Source organism: Anoplophora glabripennis, unplaced genomic scaffold (assembly GCF_000390285.2).
Source record: "Anoplophora glabripennis isolate ALB-LARVAE unplaced genomic scaffold, Agla_2.0 scaffold274, whole genome shotgun sequence".
Classification (NCBI taxonomy): domain Eukaryota; kingdom Metazoa; phylum Arthropoda; class Insecta; order Coleoptera; family Cerambycidae; genus Anoplophora; species Anoplophora glabripennis.
Window position 1 is genome coordinate 583,103 of NW_019416630.1, and position 21,041 is coordinate 604,143.

At 31.1% G+C, this 21,041-nt stretch overlaps 1 protein-coding gene across 3 annotated transcripts in view; it reads right to left on the bottom strand.

The window, feature by feature from the left end:
* LOC108908810 overlaps positions 1-21,041 on the bottom strand; it is a 158,934-nt gene that overhangs the window by 106,032 nt on the left and 31,861 nt on the right. For 2 of the 3 annotated variants that reach the window (XM_018712952.1, XM_018712951.1), the window contains exon 4: positions 11,695-11,976. The exons of the other annotated variant lie outside the window; for it this stretch is intronic. In XM_018712952.1, coding sequence (XP_018568468.1) covers positions 11,695-11,976 — 282 coding nt within the window. The remainder of the gene's footprint in view (positions 1-11,694; positions 11,977-21,041) is intronic. 3 annotated transcript variants of the gene reach the window in all.

The following is a 21,041-nucleotide window of genomic DNA, read 5'->3' on the forward strand; positions in this document are numbered from 1 at the left end:
GTATATACCTAGTGTGTTTTTGATACATTAGAAATCAGTAGGTGTTTATGTTTGTATTTTTGTTATTGTTTTATTGAGTTATATGCTATACGAGTAGGTAAAAGAAAATTGAATGACTATTACATAAAATAACATCAATTTGAAATTCTTTATAAACATATCAAAATAAACATAAAATGCACAGTATCCTTCTCAAATAGAGTTTTTGTTATATTCCTTGGAAAAAATACTCATGAAAACTGCATATTCGAAGAAATTTGGGATCACGTTTAATTTTACTCTTTTGTGTAAAACTGTTTCACTACTCTAATGCTTCAGAAAGCTATCCTCTTACTAACTCTTCCAAACAATTCATTCACTGTATCAGTTGGAGACCGTTTTGCAGTATGGACATTCCAAATGTTCATTTAGTGTTAGTAAAATTATAGATTACAATTTTATTTATTAAATAACTCGTTTTTTTATTTAATGTTATTTTTATATACATTTTATAAATGTGTCAGATTGTTCGCCTTTATACAGGGTGTTACAAGTCACCCGTTAATCACATATTCTTTGAACTAAAATAATGGAACTTTTTTATGTCACTTTTCATTTCGGAAAAAAATTAAAATTTAAAAAATGATTTTTACTAATAACTCTGGTGATTGTAGAGATGTTTATTTGAAATTTAACACATATTTTGATCTTCAGTCGGCACAGTTTTTGTGTAATTCTAGTTTAAAATATCAAAACGCGAGAGCCTATGCTTTCCGAATATTTTTTTTTAGATAAAGCAGCATTTTATTCTATTTTTTTCACTCTTGTAAGATTTTAATTTGTGGCCTCGTTTACGAGATGTAACTTTTTTAGATAGTCGACGTTAGACTTTATTTTTTGGGGCTATTTGAAAGACTTGAATCGTTGTTTATTTCAATTTACTGAATAAAATGGAAATTATCATCATCATGATCAACGACATTTAATTTGAACTAATTCTAATATATCTAAAAAAGTTGCAATATTTTGTACAAGTCCCAAATGAAAATATTTGGATTCAGCCTAAAGTGCTCTTTACCTCGTACAATTCGTTTCTTTAACTATTGTTTTGTTAGTATTGGCACCATATAAAAGAAATTTTTCGTAAAATTTAAAAAATTAAAGTCTAACGTCGACTAAATTGATGTCGCGTATCCAATGAAGTTACAATGTCCGTAAATCGAGCAAGAGAAAATAGAATAAAAAGCCGCTTTATCTAAAAAAAAAATATTTGGAAAGCAAAGGCGTACTCAAAAAAAAATAAAAGGGCCATGAGTACTGCAACCCCCCCCTTCATTTTGCGCTTTGATATTTTAAACCAAAATTACACAAAAAGTGTGCCGACTTAAAATCAAAATATGTGCTAAAATTTCAATTAAATATCTCTACAATCACCAGAATTATCAACAAAAATCATTTGTCAAATTTTAAGTTTGGCACCCTGTATTTTGAAAATGGGGCTCCAGAATGAAATGTGGCATAAGAAAAGTCCAAAAAATATGTGGTTAACAGGTTGACCTACTAATTTCTAACACCCTGTAGATAAATGTATGGCATCAAACATATAAACCATAACATTTTTACATAAATGCTTATTTTTTACATTTGTACAGGATGTCCCTGAAAAGGATGGACAACGCTTGACCACAGGTTCCTTGGATGAAAACAAGACTATTTATCCTGACTTACCTATGTACAAAAGTACACGCCTACTGAGATATAGCCTTCTAAATATAGAACAGATAACCTAGTTTTTTTCAAATAATTTGAAAACTGTTTTTCTTAGAAACTTCAAATTTGGTACACATATTTTTTTATATGGGGGCAATGTAAATATAGAATTTGGTGAGAATACATATACAGGATGTTCTCTTTCTAGTGCCTGTGTGCCACTGGCTATCCCGTAACTTTTTTGTATGTACGCCAATGACGACAGCACTATTTTAGAAGATTTTTTGCCTGTTACAAAATTTTGATATCGTTTATGGATTTCGAGTAAAATTGGCATTTTTTACACATTAAATAATATAAAATCAGTTTAAGATAAATAGAACACTCTAGTACGAGGTACATACCATATAACAGTGAAACAAATTCATAAGAATAATTAAAAGGTTCTGTGTCAAGCTAGCTGTGATTTAATTTTAGCTTACTTTGTTTTTTATTGCAATTTATACTTTTGCTGGACAAACTGATATGTTAGTAGTTTTGGGTTATTGTGAAGGAAATTGTTGGGCTACTGTTCGAACATATGCTGAAAGATTTCCTTATCGAAGAACTCCAAATCACAAAACATTTGTTAATGCGGAGAGACGCTTTCGGGAAACAGGACGTTTTTTACCTGTAACATTAAATCGTGGATAATGTATGGCCGGAATTATTCAGCTGGAGGAACAAATTTTGGAAAGAGTCGAAGAAATTCCTCAGGTAAATAAAAGGCGTTTAGCGACAGAGGTTGGCTTTCAAAAAGTTCCTTTAATAGAGTATTAAAAGACCAGTTATTACAGGTAACAGGTATTACAGGGTACGGGGAAACAGGACGTTTTTTACCTGTAACATTAAATCGTGGATAATGTACGGCCGGAATTATTCAGCTGGAGGAACACATTTTGGAAAGGGTCGAAGAAATTCCTCAGGTAAATAAAAGGCGTTTAGCGACAGAGGTTGGGTTTTAAAAAGTTCCTTTAATAGAATATTGAAAGACCAGTTATTACAGGTTACAGGTATTACAGGGTACAGGTAGGTATTACAGGTTATTAAAGGACTAACAAGTGGATAGGTAGAGGAAATAGTGCCCCTTTAAAACGGACACCTCGATCCCCAGACCTAAACCCATGTAATTATTTCATTTGGGGAGCGTTGAGGACCACAGTTTAAAATAACTTTTCAGTAAATACAGAAAACGAATATGGGAAAGAATACAACATGAAATTAATGTTATGAGAAGTAATGCACAATTATTGGATAATTTCTAATTTTCGGAGAACTAATGTTTGCGTTTAAGAACAAGAAAGTAACTTTGAGCATTTACTGTAATATTATTTTAATGTGATTACAAATATCAGTTTATTTAAAATGTTAATGTTGACTTTCTTACATTATTAGTTGATATTGTTTATTTAAAATATTAGTGTTGATTTTTATTTTATTGATTGATAATACTAATACCAAAAATGTGTAGTTATTTTTTTTAATGTGACGTTTTTTCATTATTATTCCCTGCTTTGAGGCTGCAGTTATAAATTATTTTTTATAAATCGGAATTTTTGCCTATATTTAATGTATAAAAAATGCGAATTTTACTCGAAATCCATAAACGATATCGAAATTTTGTAAGAGCAAAAAAATCTTCTAAAATAGTGCTTATTTTTAAAAATATAAATTCTGTCGTCATTGGCATACACACAAAAAAGTTACGGGATAGCCAGTGGCGCACAGGCACTAGAAATAGAACATCCTGTATATGTATTCTCTCCAAATTCTATATTTACCTTTCCCTTGTATAAAAAAATAAGTGTACCAAATTTTAAGTTTCTAAGAAAAATAGTTTTCAAATTATTTGAAAAAAAATAGGTTATCTATTCTATATTCAGAAGGCTATATCTCAGTAGGCGTGCATATTTGTATATAGGTAAGTTAGGCTAAATACTCTTATTTTCATCCAAAGAACCTGTAGTCAAGCGTTGTCCATCCTTTTCTTGATGGTTTTCGGTTTTTATTTATGTCTGTCTTTATTAACCCTGAAGTGACAACTAATAACTGAATATCTACCAACATCTTACTGCAGCAGCAAATACACAGATTACAATTACGTACTACATGAAGTTACCCCCAACTAATTTTGTATACAGAGCCTTCATAAATTAGATCACCGAGCATAGGCAACCAACATTCCACAATTGGTACTATCAACAAAAAAAATCCTACATTTTATCGTCATCAGCCGTAACAATGTTTACAATGAAAAATGACAAACCGTTGGGTCTACGCTAGAGATATTGCGATTTATGAAAAAAAAAACTTATTTTTGTTATCTTGATCTCATTATTTCATTTTTTAATTTTATCAAAATTTAATTACTAATGCGAAGGAAATGAAATTACTGCTTCACACAAAATTTCTGGCTTGTAATCATTTATGAAGGCTCTCTAGAATCTCAGTTTGAAAATAAATATAGAGGTGCTTAAAATTACGGCTAACCCTGCAAAAATTTATTATTTCTAATATATTTTCTTGATTTACATATATTTTTAATTCGTGTATACTGAAATATTCCACAAAACTTTAATTTGTCATTCTTTATAACACTATTATAGGTTTTAAAAAGATTAGAATCGTTCATGTGCAACTAACATCTATTTGGAAATATGAAAAAATAAATTTTAAAATGAGATCTTACATTGTTAGTCTTGAAACTTCTTATTTTCATTTATATCGAGGAACATCTATGTATACATATAGGATGTCTCAAATTTTATACATGAAAATTCAATGATCGGTAGAGGAAGTAAAACTATTGTCACTGCTATATACAGTTATTGTCCAAACTCCACCGTATTTTTTTATACAGGACAATAAAAAATAATAAGGTATGTCTAAATATCTAACGAACTTTCGTGTATGCAATATATGAATAAGATTAGTCTCACTTCAAACCAGTAACGTAGATATGAGGTATTCGGGCTAAATTTTTCTCAAGAGATTATGACTGCTGAAAAATCATATTGAAATTGGTATAGACATTTTTTAAATGCAAATTTTATTTTAAACGAAAAATGATCTCTTGACTTATTCTTTATACAGCTCTTGCCGTTTTAACATAAATTAGGATATAATACGTTTAAATAAATTCATAGCTCAAATTTAAGAATATTTTTTTATATAAACAATTATTCATAATGATTTAGTTTTTGGGATACAGGATATTAGGTTTAACGAAATGGGAATAACAGATTTATCGCAAATTTGAGGATTCCTATCGAAGTGTATTTGTGAAGAGGGACGGGATTTTGAACATAATTTGTGAAATTATTAAATAAATAATAAACTGGTTATGCCATTTTATTCATCTACAGTGCACATAAAATTTCATTATAGTATCTTCATTTGTTCCAAATATATTTAGAGGTACATACTTTTTTAGACTTTTGTTTTGAAAACAAGTGTTACTTTCACTTCCTTTATACGTTTCTGAATTTTTACGATTAAAATTCTAGGTATTCTATATATTTAAATAATGAAACAAAATATCATACTTTCTCATATTTTATAGTAACATAACATTTGACGGACGTATGCCTAACGGCAAGAGAAACAGATCAAAGTCAACAACCTATTTTATTTTGTTCGCGAAGTAGGTACCTATATAAATATTTCTAAATAACAAGTTATTAATACTTCTATGAACCATCAATGTTTCAATAAGTAAAAGCCCAATGTGTAATAAACAGTTTTTATATAAATATGGCTTATATTTTTGAAACAGTTGAAATTTAGCTTCTTAAAGAAGTGCAGTAACACAATAACAACTGTTATGAATGAAATAAAAAAATTTTTGCTGAAGAATCTTAAAATTTATAAACTGTGGAAAATTAACTACAAAATGTAGGGTCATTGATAATACCTTGTGGGTACACGTGCCGTAAGTGATCCATTTTTAAGCATTACGTCAAGAGCGCCAGCAGGACGCCGCCGGACGCACTAGCGTTCCAGGAAGGGTCTACGGCGGACTGGCGCCGGCGACCAGATGCTTACTCATATACCTACGACCGACTCCACACACAGGGTCTCTTCAACGAACACTCACCCCGTCAACACGTCTTTTTCTATACAACTTAGTTTTCAATAAAATACTTTATTATTACCATTGAGAGAGCGTTTTATTCTTGCTGTACAGCGGAAGCAACCCTCAACCTAAATGTTACAGGCTCGTAAATTGTCTATGTTGAGATAAAAAATAAAAGTAGCTATTAACTAGGGAGATTGGTCTGGTATTGAAATACATAATACAGAGTGCCTTCGTCTGTCAATTCGAACTTTTTTAAATTGTATTTTTTTAATTTTAGTACGTAGGTATAGTATATTTTTAAAAATAAATTTTTAATTTCATGCTATCGTAATTTTTAGGATATAAACTTGTCGGATGTGATAAAACGTTATTGTAAAAGCAAATGCAATTTAAAAAAATCTAAAAACAAAAAGATGTTCAAATTTAAAATCCCAACCATTTAAGTTAGCCAACTTTTTAATAATATCTTTATCAAGTATTTGAAATCTACTATTGATATCACATGTAACGTTTTCATTAGTTGAAATAATTTCTCCTAAGAATGTAACTGAAATTTGATATGTACGATTACTTGACAACGTGTTTATTATACCGTCCACCAAAAACCAAAAAGAAAGCCTGTATATTAAGAGGAGCAACCAACATCAAAACGATAATCAAATTTCGCAAATTATAAGTTAATTTCTTTCTAATGGCGGTTCTGTTAGTAGCAATTAAGGAAACTTTATAATGAGCTGCTGCTAACATCTAGAAATAATCGCAGGGCCCTTTGTGTTTCACTTTAATGCGACCTTCTGCCCGCTTTAATGATTTACCTGAAACACAACTTACAAGGGAAAGGTAAACAGCGTGTTGCGTAATACTTTGCGGCGAAATCTCGCAAGGCTGGAGACTGCGGTATCTAGAGGAATAATTAATTAGAAGCTTTTTGCGTTTTGTTTACCTTTTTGAGCTGGGAAATCTGTTTTATTAGGCATTATAAGTGGCGCTTAGAACAATACATATTAGTTCAGTTGTTTAAAGAACACGCAGAGAGAGAATTAATTTCCCCCAGAAAACGTATACAAATAGAACAATGAATTTTAGTTTGACTTGGGTATCGTACATAAAATTAACATAAAACCTACAATAAATCAAAATTTAACTTTACAACAAAAGAAGTATATAATTCAAGGCTCAGAAACCTTTCAGGTTACTGATTTGACGACTTTTGAAACAAGCTGTAAAAAGCCGCAACACCATTAAACTTACGACACTTATTAAAACGCGACCCATCAACACGTGTTAAGCAATTGTTAACTTGTGTTACAGAAATACCGTTTTATTGTTTTAATACATTATTTTGTGGCGTGAAAACTTAAAAATGACGCAAGTTAATTATTAAGATTTGGAAGTATCAGGTACATGTCACCAAAATGCGTTTTTATTTTTTTATAACAGAAAAACAACTTATTGAAAACGTAAAAAAATATTGATTTTATATAGTAGTCCCTTTCCGACTCATTCATTGTATCCATCAGATTAACTAATTTTCATTTAACAATGACTGTACCAACATATAATATGTTCAATTCCATTTTTAACCGGATGTTTAGGATATTTCTTAAATGTCACTTACAAACTCAGACTCATTCGAAAAGGTTTATACAGTTATCAAGATCTGTCTTTTTATGGACAGAGTGTAACAGATGATTTTTTTAAATAAATTTTTAGCTTCCAAAAAACAGTGCAATACAGAAAAATTTGGTACACACAGTTTTTTGGGATGATAAATAGTCAGTATTATGTATTTTACTATCTACTAGAAGTTGCCAACTACAACCTCTTCCATGATGTTTTATCACATAACTGTTTTGAGGTTATGTTTTTTACATTGTATGTCATATACATAGAGTTGACTGCCCCAAGATCGACCAGCTTCTACTGTTTAATATACAGGGTGTCCCAAAATAACGTGTACAACGGAAGACCACAGATTTGTGGACTCAAAATAGGCAGATTTAGGCTAATTCACTTATATCCGAAATGACTTCGTTTGGCCGCTAGATGGCCTCAAAGTTCGTTAATTTTTTTAAATTTTGTAAATATGTAACTCGAATACGTATTAATCAATTTTAATTATTTTTGCAGTGTGGACTTTTGCTTTTAATCTACACATTTTGGGGTTACACAGAGTGTTTTTTAAAACTTACAACTCTTACAAAATTGATGTAAGGTGATAATACCCGTTCATAATTTTTCCCCTTTCGGGCAATAATGACAACTATTTTTTATTTGATTGGAAACTTTGAAGTTTTTAGGACTCTTGTAAAATTTTGATTAAATGAGCGGTTTGGGTACAAAAAAAATATTTTTTAAATGTCTACATTGTCTTGCCACCCATATTACAATACTTAACAAAGTGCTAGTAGTCACTGATTTTGTAGATCGACTGTAATTTTTGTTGATTTTGATCTTTAAGTCATTGTACCTGTCAATTCTTAATGAGTGTTTACAACGATAACATACATAGGACGAATTGGAGTTATTTACAACGTGCCTAATTTTATTGAAATAATTCGTAAAAACAATCAAATAAAATACAAAATGCTGGAGATAAAAGTACAAAATTCAGGTTATTAAATTTAGTACAACTTATAATAAAAACTTTTCAAAATGACCACCGTTGTGAGTTAACAAGAGTTAATTCAGCTAAGAAAGTTAAAGGACACCCTTTGCAGTTCTTAAGGGCTATTTTTTAAAACATTTATGGCATTTTGGATATGCCTCCACAACTTAGTTCAGTGTTCGATGTGGAATTATGCACTGTTGTTTTCAGAGTGCCCCAAAGATAATAGTTGCAAGGTGTTAAGTCTGGTGAACGTATAGGCCAGTATACAGAAAATTATCCCCTCTACCGATCCATCTTTGGTTCACAAACTGCCGTACATTTACAGTGAAATGTGTTGGAGCGCCATTATGCATAAACCACATATTTGCTCTGAACAATAACGGCACATATTCCAATAACTCGGGTTTTGCAAAAAATTCTAAATAAAATTCCCTATTCAGTCTATTGGGTAGGATAAAAGGGCCAATAATAAATGCTATCCCAATCAAAATCAAACTGAAATTGCAGGCAACCTACAAAAACACAGCCTACTAGCACTTTGTTAAGTATTGTAATATGAGTGGTAAGATACATTTAAAAAATATTTTTTATACCCAAACCGCTCATTTAATCAAAATTCTACAAGAGGCCCAAAAACTTCCAAATGATATCACCTATCAAATAAAAACTAGTTGTCATTATTGCCCGAAAGAGGAAAAAGTTATGAACGGATCAGTTTTGTAAGAGTTGTTAGTTTTAAAAAACACTCTGTGTAACACCAAAATGTGGAGATTGAAAGTAAAAGTGCACACTCCAAAAATAATCAAAATCGATTAATACGTATTCGAGTTATCTACAAAATTAAAAAAAAAATCACGTACTTTGAGGCCAAATCTGCCTATTTTGAGTTCACGAGTCTGTGGTCTACCAGTTTCAACAATAGTATTTTATGTAACTATGTAATTATAGAGTTTGTATGACATATTCTGTATAGAACCTAATCTCAACAAAGTTGTCATATCACAGCTAACGACTTCTAACAGATGATAAATTAACTAGCAACACGAACTTATTTAGCATGCTTATTAATTTACCTGAACCAAATTTCAATGCATTACAATTTTTTTTGGAAAAAATATGGCTAAAATTTAGTTAAAAGAAATAAAAAATGATGCACTGTAACTCAAAAACAAGAAAAGGTCCGTGATTCACAAGTAAGTATTTTTTATTGTTCTGTCAGTTCTTGAATTTATGATACATCTTCCAAATCACCCTGTACATATATCTAATAACGCATCAGAATAATGTGACCAATTTATATGTTGTATCATGTGATGTATTGATATGTCAACGCGTAACGGGTAAATCTTAAGTACATAGGTTACTGTATCCAACATGTAGCATTTTTAACACGCCACGTCAACATTTAACACAATCGGTAAACTATACTAGTCCATTAGGCAAAGGTTCGAAAATTTGTTTTATTTTTAGTACAAATAAACCATAAGAATAAACCCCAAGAGCCCCATACCTCACAGTATTAAAATTCTAAACTGTGTTCTTCACTGCATATCTTTTTTTTAGGTCCTTTTAGATATCAACTGTACAAACACTCCCCCTCCCCCTAAAAAATCCACCTCTGGATCCGCCCCTGGATACACTAATACTTTGGTTGAATTTGTATGAAACCTAGAGTTACACACTAGGGATCGTGATTGAAATTGTGAGCCGATACATAAAAAAGGGAAATAAGGAATGTTAGCTGTTTGGTCTATAAAGTACTGATATTATCAAATGAGGGTAGGTACGATTGTTACAATTGATATTTTCATATCTCTTCAGTAACTAGAACTGGGATTCTATTAGAAAACACAATATTATGATGTGTTTAAACATGTTTTTTACCCTCTGATCAGAATGCGTATACTATTATTTAAAATAATATTGCTGTAACATAACATGTTGTACTACAAGTATGTTTTCTAATGTTTTCGTACATACCTTAGAAAATATATTAATCGTTGAGTGTTTTGTCTATATTGGTTTCTTACTCAGATTTGAAACCTAAACAGATCTTTAATCTATTGAGTTTTATTATATACCATAAAATCAAATAAGAATAACTTTTGAATCTGAATAACACAATAAGCATCATTAACTGAGATAGTTAACATCATTTCTCTGAACTGTACCTTATTAATAAAACTTGGGCAAAAAATATTGATTAGGATAATCAATAATCCAATAATCACTGCATATCTACGTAATTAATTTAGTATTCCCAGAAAGCTTACGAACATTGAATATTGTGTGTTCATATCGAATTAATACAAATACTAGGTAGTACGTTTACTTTCAGTATTCATGTACGGTATGTTGGTATTTATTACTACGTGTGGAAAAGCCAATCACTTCTGAAATATTTTCTCATTTTGTATTATGTAAAAGTTTATTCTTTTGACATGTTTCTTTTAAGTTACGACCAACCGTTTCAAAATGTATTGGACTTTGGCAACGTTAAATGAACTAATTACATGAAAATATATCCTAGTTGTTGCTGCTCGTTTCAAAAAGCGATTTATCACGAAAACCTTAAATTTTAAAAGTTTTTTAAAGAAAGTATTTAGAAATACTTCAGATTGATACCTGTCAAAGTTTTTTAAAAATATACCTATAGGGGGACAGTCCGTTTTGGATAACTTGTAGTATTGAAAAACCGCCAATGCCATTTTATCACAATATGGTGGTATCAAAGTGAGAAACCAAAATGTACATTTCTATCTACCTCTTTGGGGCCCGATATCTTTCATAGAAGGAACATTAGGAAAAAAATTCCTCGATCTGCTCCCAAGAAATTAGTAGATACTCATCAGTAAAAATTGTTTAAATTATTTTTCATTTCATATTAAATACTCGCATATATTGCATAATGGCTACTCAAAACTCAAAACTGATGTAATTGCAAACCGAGAAATTATTAGTCATTATTATTTATAATATAAAATGTATTACATTACACAATGTACCTTATAATCAAGCAGTATAGGATCGACAATACAAATTAAATATTTTCTATTAGTGTTACATTGGAATAGAAATTAAATTCGAAATTGATGACTTATCTAGAAGGGAGGGCGGTGTATTATTGTTATGTAGGCTGCGTTTACTACTATTTATTGTATCAATATTGTTTCGTTTGTAGTGTGTAAAATCTGTCAAAAAATCTATTAAAACCACTGCTGGCACATCTACTCTAATCCAAACAGACGTCTCACAAACAACCACGCGTAATACTCACGCGCAGGTTATCGATCTTGTTTTCGAGCTCGCTAAAATCGTAGTCCACAGAACGGTAGTAGGGCCAGTAACTTGACCAGTAGTACCAGCTGGGCGAGTAACTATTCAGGTAATAATTCCTGAGGTAGGAGCTGAGGTACCAACGGTAGGAGGGCCAGGAAGAATACAACCTGGGCCAGCTGTAGTACCAACGGTACACCTTGGGGAGGTACGAAGAACTGGGTAGATTAAGGGAGTAATAGTAGTTATACCCGGTTATGGGGTAGGAGATATAGTAGGAGCGCTGGAAAGAAAATAGTACTGTAAAATTGACTGCAGAGAAAACAAGGCAAATAACGATGGGAGTTCTAATTGAAGTTGAATGTTTTGTAAACTGAATAAAAAATTGGGAATAGTGTGATATTCTGATCATTAAGATCGGCTCTTATATTATTTAGACACCTACAGGTAGTATCATATAAAATACCGTTTGCTTAAATTTTGGAATTTTTCTAACAAATTTTGTGTTATTTTAAAAAATATATGAATTTGAAATGTTAAACTCACAATAGATTTCAATAGAAGTAGCAAATAATGGAGGTTTATTAATATTGTTTAATTTAAAGTAACGAAGGAAATAATGAAATATCTCAAACAATTATTTCCTTTCTTACTTTCTGGTTATGGAGAACTCACATTGGACAAATGATACATTAGTGTTTGTTTTTAATTTACGAGATTATACGGAACTTTTCAATTTTGATGAGTACTTCATTAACTGACATTAATCTACTGAAGTACTGAATTAATTAATGTATAAATTAGTACCTGGAAGTGTTTTAGAACTTCCGTTAAAATTCAAGCAAGGGTCAGAAAGTAATCATATACATATTTACATTTTAATATGAAAATTACCGTATCTGGTTTCTACTTGCCTGGACTTTCATCAAGTTCTATTTCATAAAATATTTTTATAAAAATTGTTCTGTATTCCAATTCATTTATTGGATTGAAGACAAATGAAATTTTATATTTTTTGCCAATTTATGCTTAATTAAGATTTGTTAACAATTACTAGGTAGTGTTGCAAACAAATTTCTGATTCATCTTTTAAAAAAAAATTTTGTTAAAAAATATTCATTAAAATTTAATTCAAAATTACAATTACTTATGCTTCCCCAAGGATACAGAAATCCAATTTCTATTTCGTTTTCAATTAAACTAGATTAATCTGGCACGTTTCAACCAAGATCGATGCTGTATAATATAGAGCCTAATCTTAATATTAATTAATTATTTATCAGCGCTGGATTTGATCAACATTTCTCAAACGGTTTACCAATAATTATGCGAAACAGTGGTTACCAATATGAAGTTTCTTAATGTCTACCAAAAAATATATATAATTCCTCATTACAATACGTTAAGGAAAAGATGAATTTAATTTGTGGTCTCTACTATGAAAAGTATTAATAAGCTTTCTCCAATTTTTTAGACTACTGCTAAAAACTGATAATAAATCACACTATAATTATTTGAACGTTATACTCTATTCTCTTGCCAAATTTACAGTGAAAATTTTGAAAGAATATAAGTAAAAATATGAATAAAATAACATTTTCTTATAATGTGCAGACTGTATTTATGGAAAATGTATAATTAAAGACAAGAGATTTGATACCCATAGATACAGAGAAAATCAATTAAAAAAATATTGAATTCCTTAGAATCCTTAGAGCCAATATTATAAATATTTAGTTTACTTTTTTGGATTTCACATTATTAATGTCTCAAAACCCATAACTGAAACCTCAGAGAAGAGCACTGAAAAAGAATTAGCAGGTTGCAAAGAAAGTAATAGATATAAACAATGCAAAATTTGTATTAAACTCTTTCGAACCATATGCATCACCAGGATGAGACGGCATTTATCCGGTAATGCCTCAGAAGAAACCTAACCTTTTTACTTCTGCTGGATAGACCCGTCAGGAACCAGTTTGCTTATAGAACAGGAATGTCGACAGAAACAGCCCTTTATTGATTGTAAAAGGCTAAATATGTGCTAGAATACAAAGAGCATCCTTAAGGATGTTGAGGTAACTTGATAGTACTTCCATAAGATCGTCCTCGTATTGAGAAAAAATAAGAGTCGATGAACCTCGATGGTGGTTACTGCATGTTAAATTTATGACTGGTTTATTTGTCTTTAATGACTCTAAGGAAGTGTCGATAGAAAGGAGTACTGTGTCTACCGCTGTGGAATCTGATCATCGACGGGCCACTATAATTTATTAAATAGAGACGTGCACAAGGTTCTGATATATGAAGATGATTTAATCATTCTTGCTCAGAGTAAATCCAACACTATAGCAAGGAACAAATTCAGAAGGCCATGAATATTGTCTCAAGGCGGGCAGATATGGATTAGTATTGCCGAATCAACTATAGTAGTATTTACTAGAAGAACGAAAAACTTTAAGGTAAACAAGTACAGCTGTCGGGAGAAGAGTTATTTTAATCTCGATATTTACTTGGAAGCCGCAGATAAATAAAATCAGGAATAGTTATGGATATCTCACTAATGTTAGCCAGACGGACCTTGTCAAAACTGATGAAGTAAATATGCACCTATTACCTAGTAAATATGCACCTATTACAACATAATATGCTTCTTTAAATGATTAAGATGCAGCAATGGATCGCTACTGCTGATCTAGGCACAAAAACTCAGTTGTTAATAACGAAGGCAACGAAAACCACAACCACGGTCTCTATGAAAATCTGAACTTTGTGATAATAGAATAGGCCAGGGTGAGCTTTTCAGGCTGCCGTATGCACCAGGAGGTATTCGTGCAGACCCGGGACACAATAAAATTAAAAATCTAGTTTGGAGTAATGCTTATGGTTCCAAAATTCAATTATAAAACAAATTTATTAGGTAATGGAACATGGCCGCGAAAACGGAACACACATGCACTCACACACTAACAGACTCAGGACCACTACCTAATACACAAATGGGTTAAAGATCGAGTAGGAACATTGCTACTATGTGAAATGAGAAACTATTATTTCACAGCTTACGTGGTAAATATGCCTACGTTTTTCAAATGGAAAAGTATACAGTATCGCATTGTACAAAAGAAAATAATATAAAGATCTACAGGAATAGTCCGATTAATAATCTTACGGACAGTCAGGCGTCCTTGAAGACAATGACAAATCTCGGAGTTATGTTAACAGATATGAAAATGCCTGAGAACTGAAAATTCTGTATAGGTAATGGTGTACAGGGTGTTCAGTTACTAATAGGCCTAACGTTACCAATAGATTCTACAGTGGACATTAAAGGGGTAGTTCAAATAAAGTTTTGTCTACAAAATTTTTCGTTTCCAAGATACAAAGTTGACCTTTAAAACCTTTAAAAATATTATTGGATTTGTTGCCATTTATAACAAGAAAAATTTAACTGATAACTATATTAAAATATATTTAAAATGTGCGCTTTTGACGTAAAAAAGTTGTTTATAAATGTATTTAAAATAACAAAACCTTTCCAACTTGTTGAAACGAAAAGATGACTTGAATTATTAATATTATAAATATATTTTTTTTCTTTGTGACTCGTTACATTTGTAGCCTGCTTAAAATATACGTGTAACACTGAAAAATAAGGACTGTATTTTCTGAATTTAACTATTTTTGACTCATCAATCATCTCCTGAAACATTATCACTGTGGGTAAGAAAAACTAACATTTTTCACCACAAATCACATCTTTTATCACTTTGGTAACCTTTGCTCGAATGATTATCAGTAAACTAGCAAGCTAAGTAATTTAGACACTAAGCCAACCAGCATTTGTTAAAAATAAAAATCAGAAATTATTTTCTACAGTGAAGATGGATATTAGGCAGATCTCTGATGTTATGCTGGCATACAGTCTGGACGAAAATCAATTAACAATCTTCCAGTGGAGTAATAACAAAATTTTTTTCTTAATCTAAAAGTTATAAAAGTACCTACTGGACACAATTTCGATTAAGAAAAATATATACTTTTAATGAATCAAAAATTCAATTTTCTTGAAGATATCAAATAAGTTAATGTGATGAAAAATGTTAGTTTTTAACGTCCAACGAAGCGCATTTGCAGAGCGCATTTTCCCTACCGTGTTGGCATATTATTGGCAAATTATTGGCTTTATTAATAACGGCTTGTTAGGTTTCTAGCTTTAGTCTTTAGGCTTGTTCCAATTTACATTTTATTCGCGTGTGAAATGTCCCGAATCGTCATTCACATATACCTATTGCCTTAGAAAACGTACCTATAATATACATATATTTTTTAACCAAGTTTTACGTGACCTAAGAAGACACTAGCAAACTTGCTTCTCAAAATATCATCCTAGCGGCCAAAGTTTCAAAAAACACACTGTGACCTTTCCAAGTGTTTCGATAGTTACAGAAATTATATATTTGTCCACTTTTCAAAACTAAAGTAATAAAGAAATACACGTCAATCAAGTTATCCACATATTTTTTGGGACAATTATTGTTCTATTCTTTTACATATTTTTTTGTGATTACAGTGGTGTAAAGTTTAACAGATCTACCTCTGGAATAGTAACGATATTACTAAAAGAAATTATGTTAACAATAAGTTCTCTTGACTCTGGTCTACTAATTTTATCTTACATTTAAGGAAGTGCTAATATGTAAAAATTTATAGGGAGTTCTACCAAAAAAATAATATAAATTTGGCTTGTACATATTTTCGAAATGAAACATTCTTCTAAATACAGTTTATTATACTAATCTTTATTTAACTGCATTAAATGCAAGTTGACACCTCAAGCTGAATTTCGTTCTCGATTTACACACATTTATAAGATTGATTTTCGTTTTTTCAAAATACTATTTTTTGGTTTAAAAAAAATATTCAAAAGTTTTTGTAAACTTTCATTTTTTTCAGAAACTATAAGATATTGTTTTTTCAAGTGCCAAACAACTTTTCCAAGAGAAAAAAAAACAAAACAAAAAATTTTGGAAGAATTTTTTGAGAATGTTTTGTTTTTTTCTTAAATTTAAACGATATCTAATGGAAAATTGTGAAAACGGAACTTGTCGAGAAAATTTCTTTACCTACGACCACTACTGTAAATACTTAAAAACACACCGTCTGCGATCAATGTAAGATTCCTATTACGTTCGGTAAAAAAATTGCACAGTTTTCCTAGCAACCGTCTAGCAACGGTCCATACAATACTGTTTGTATTGAACGTTGCTAGGCGGTTGCTAGAAAAACTGTACGATTTTTTTACCAAGCTGTGCGATTTTTTTACCGTACGTAAAATAGGAATCTTACATTGATCGCAGACGGTGTGTTTTTAAGTATTTACAGTAGTGGTCGTAGGTACAGTATAGTACGTAATACGTGGTGTAATGCAATTACGCACTCATAGAATTACGCACTCGCCGCTACGCGGCGTCATGCGTAACTTTTCCATTCGTGCGTAATAGTATATTACGTAATAAGTGTTGTAAAAAGCATTTTATTTTAATGTAAGATTCCTATTTTACGTACGGTAAAAAAAACGCACAGCTTGGTAAAAAAATCGTACAGTTTTCCTAGCAACAGCCTAGCATCGGTCAATACAAACAGTATTGTATTGACTGTTGCTAGGCGATCGCTAGGAAAACTGTGCGATTTTTTTACCGTACGTAATAGGAATCTTACATTGATCGCAGACGGGGTGTTTCTAGGTATTTACAGTAATGGTCGTAGGTAAAATGCTTTTTACAACACTTATTACGTAATATACTATTTCCATTTTGATAATAACTACGTAATGTTTAGGAGCAATATACGTGTTCCTTTAATTCTTTCCAAAACTTTGATCATTTGGAACAGAAAAACGGTTTTATGGATCAACTTGTCAATTTACAGGGTTACTGTGGGTACATTGACCTATAAAAAATTTTCACAACGTTATTCTTGTCATCAATATTTGTAAATTAGCGGTACATTTTCTAAAAACCGTAAAAGTCATTTTTCGCGCTTTTTCAAATTATTGTCAATGATGAAAAGTAATTTTTCTTCGAAAACCATGATGGTCCTTGTAGAGAATTTATTCAAGTGTTCAAAACCACCCTTGTATTTACTGTGCAATAATTTGTTGCTGAGATATCGATGATTAAATACAAAAGTATCATCTTTCATTCAACCATCAATATCTCGATAACCAATAGTCGTTTGATAACCTTTGGAAAAGCAAACTGAAACTGACTAAAGACGCTAACTGACCTCTACATTGATTGAGTTCGAAAAATTTTTTCCGAGTCCGTGGACAGTCCAAAGAAAAATTAATAATTTTTTCTCGAGGTATTTCTTCTGATTCCTTGATAATCATAACTCAAAAAAATGTTTTGTCAAAAGATCTTGAAACTATAGCCTTCAAGCTTCAAAACGTTTTTATATGGACACGACCACTTTTCAATGAGATGCAGCCTTTCAAAATCTACTAAAAATGTATGAAATATTTTTGATTCCTTAATTTTTTACAGGAGTGTACAAATGTTTACTTTTTATGGATTGCATTCTATTAAACGTGAGTATATGTAAAATTTAAATAAAGGAAGAACAAATTATTCAAAAATAGACTGAAAAATGTCATAACAAAGGAACTATAATTATTTATTATCAAAATAAAAATTGTATGACAGACAAGCAAAATTCCAAAGGTCCCTACAATATGTGACTTCCAAATGATTTAAAAAGAAAAATTGTACAAAATTTTGAAATGTCTCAAAGAACATACTTTTAGGAATCACATCTCTCCTAAGACAGTAAATTTTGATTTACAGGTTGTCTGGTAAGTATATGGCATGCTCTCGGGAGTGTATAGGGGAGGTCAAAATAACCCTAGATTGTCATAAAAAATGTTTCCTAAAATGCCCCTTAACGAAGATACCGAACCCAAAAGGGGTACCCAGCGATTACCTTTTCGGTTCTAACTTTTGAACCGACTTGTATAATTTAATGAAATTTTAATACTTTATGTAGGCCATACTACTGTAGATGTTTTACACTGTCAGGATCGGACTTGCCACCATACTCGTTGGGCCAAAATTTTGACAGGAGTCATTTTATAGAGCTGAAAACTGAATTTTTAAATACTTTGATCATTCTTCTTTAAAAAAGGTACTCTACATTTGTTTCGATAAAATCAGGCGTTTTCGAAAAAATTTAGTTTTTGATAAAATTACTAATGTACCCCTTGTTCATTAGGAATTTTGTATATGACAAATTAGGGTTATTCTGACCTCCACTATACACTTAAGTATGTAATACACGTTATGAAAATATGTAAGGTGTTTCATTAGAAATAACAGACGTCACTGGTATTTCCCCGAAAATATGAAATTAAGAAAAGAATAAGTACGCCACTGCATTCCATTCTACAGAAAATATTCCTTATAATAATTAAAATACAAAGATTAATAGAAATTGACCAATTTCGAGGAACGCCCTGTAGATCAAAAACTAATCAAGTTAACAAAGATTTGTTTATCTGATTGAACCTAATTAAATTGAAGTAAGGACTCAGATGACAGAAAGTTATTTCATCGCATTGCTTAAATTTTATAGATTGAAGCAAATACATAAATATGAAAAGGAGACTCAAATTGTAGATGTCAATATTCCGAAAGTGTAAAGTAATGATAATTATACAACGTTGTAATACATTTTTAATGGTTGGCCTGGTAACAACACACACGTCATATCTGAGGCACTGCAACTCAACTTCCACTTAGTCTTATATTGATTTTTTAAATAATAAACTAGTCTCTTCAAAATTCATTTAAATCTTAGAGTGGATACTGTTCTTGAATTAGATCCTTCATTATTAGTATATTGGGGAGAGGGATTTTTTATTATAGCTGTTTTACATTGACAATTTATTTATCAATTAATTGATGTCGCTTCATCGAGAAATTGGACAAGTGTAATGCACCAAATCAGCTGTCGAATAACTTCATCAAGTTCTTGACGAATTAGAGCATGTTCTAATTTTCGTCAATTTCTTTGTGAAGTTCTTAAGTATCAACCGAATATGTGTCAGAACGGTACCGCTGTTGTATCACTACAATTATGAGTGGAAAGGTGACATTGAAATTTATTTGCTTCTTTGATTCATTGATCGAACTGATTCATACGTCAAAAACTTGACAAAGTCCGTGGCAGTGTAAAACCACACCGTTTATCAATAAATTCGTCAATTAATTGATGAAGAACTTCGTCAATTTATTGATGAATAAATTGTCAATGTAAAACAGCTATTAGGATACTTTTATGGATTCCTAAGATGATTTGAAATATGTTTTCAATTTCTATGTTCTCTCTCTTATAAATTTTGAGATATTTGAGAGTGTTAGGCATTTTCTTCCAGCGCAATAAATATCCACACATGACATGATAAAACTTGAAATAAGTTATGCAGTTTGCTTAGATTCATCGTTGTGTTGGGTTCGTAAAAAAAATGATAAAGCAAGATGTGGTTACAGCTTTGATATTAATCGTAATTTTTATATTTGTATTTACTATTTAATTATTTTTGAAAAACAATTCTTGTGCAAATGACCAGAATACTCGTAGATACATTATTCCCATGTATTTTGAGCTGCTGAATTCGAATCCGATTTCGGATTTGCCCCAGCAAGTCATCACAACTTTCTAACACCAAAAAATGCTTAAAACCTCAAAAAACCAACAAATCAGCATTTAAAATCCAAGTATGATTTATCATCGGCAGATACTAGTGGTTAGATCTCTATATTCCCATGTACCTATTTTGATCTGCTGAACACGAAACCGAAGTCAGATTTGGCTCATAAGGTCACAAATCCTTCCTAACCTTAAACAAACTTGAGAATCCGCAGAATTAATAAATTAACTTCTACGGTCCAGATATGATTTAACAACGACTGAAAATCTTGATCTGACCTATGTAATCTCGTATATTTTGACTCGCGAATCCGAATCCGATGTCAGATTTATCCCAGTAAATCTCCAGAATTTTTTAACTTGAAAAAATAGCATAAAATCTCTTATATTCTCGAATTTTAAAATTATAAGGCTACAAATAATGCAAAAATATATTATCCCATGACCACAACGCCCGGTGCGTAACTTTCTTGACACCCAATTATAAACGAACAGAAAAGCTAGCCTAAGACATTCAGTTATAAACGCAGAACGGATTATAATCCTTTCAGTTATAAACGCAGAACGTTGCGTAACTATATGCCTTAATCAAAATTAAGTTTAACACCTTTTTGTTCATTTATAATTGGACACCAAGAAATT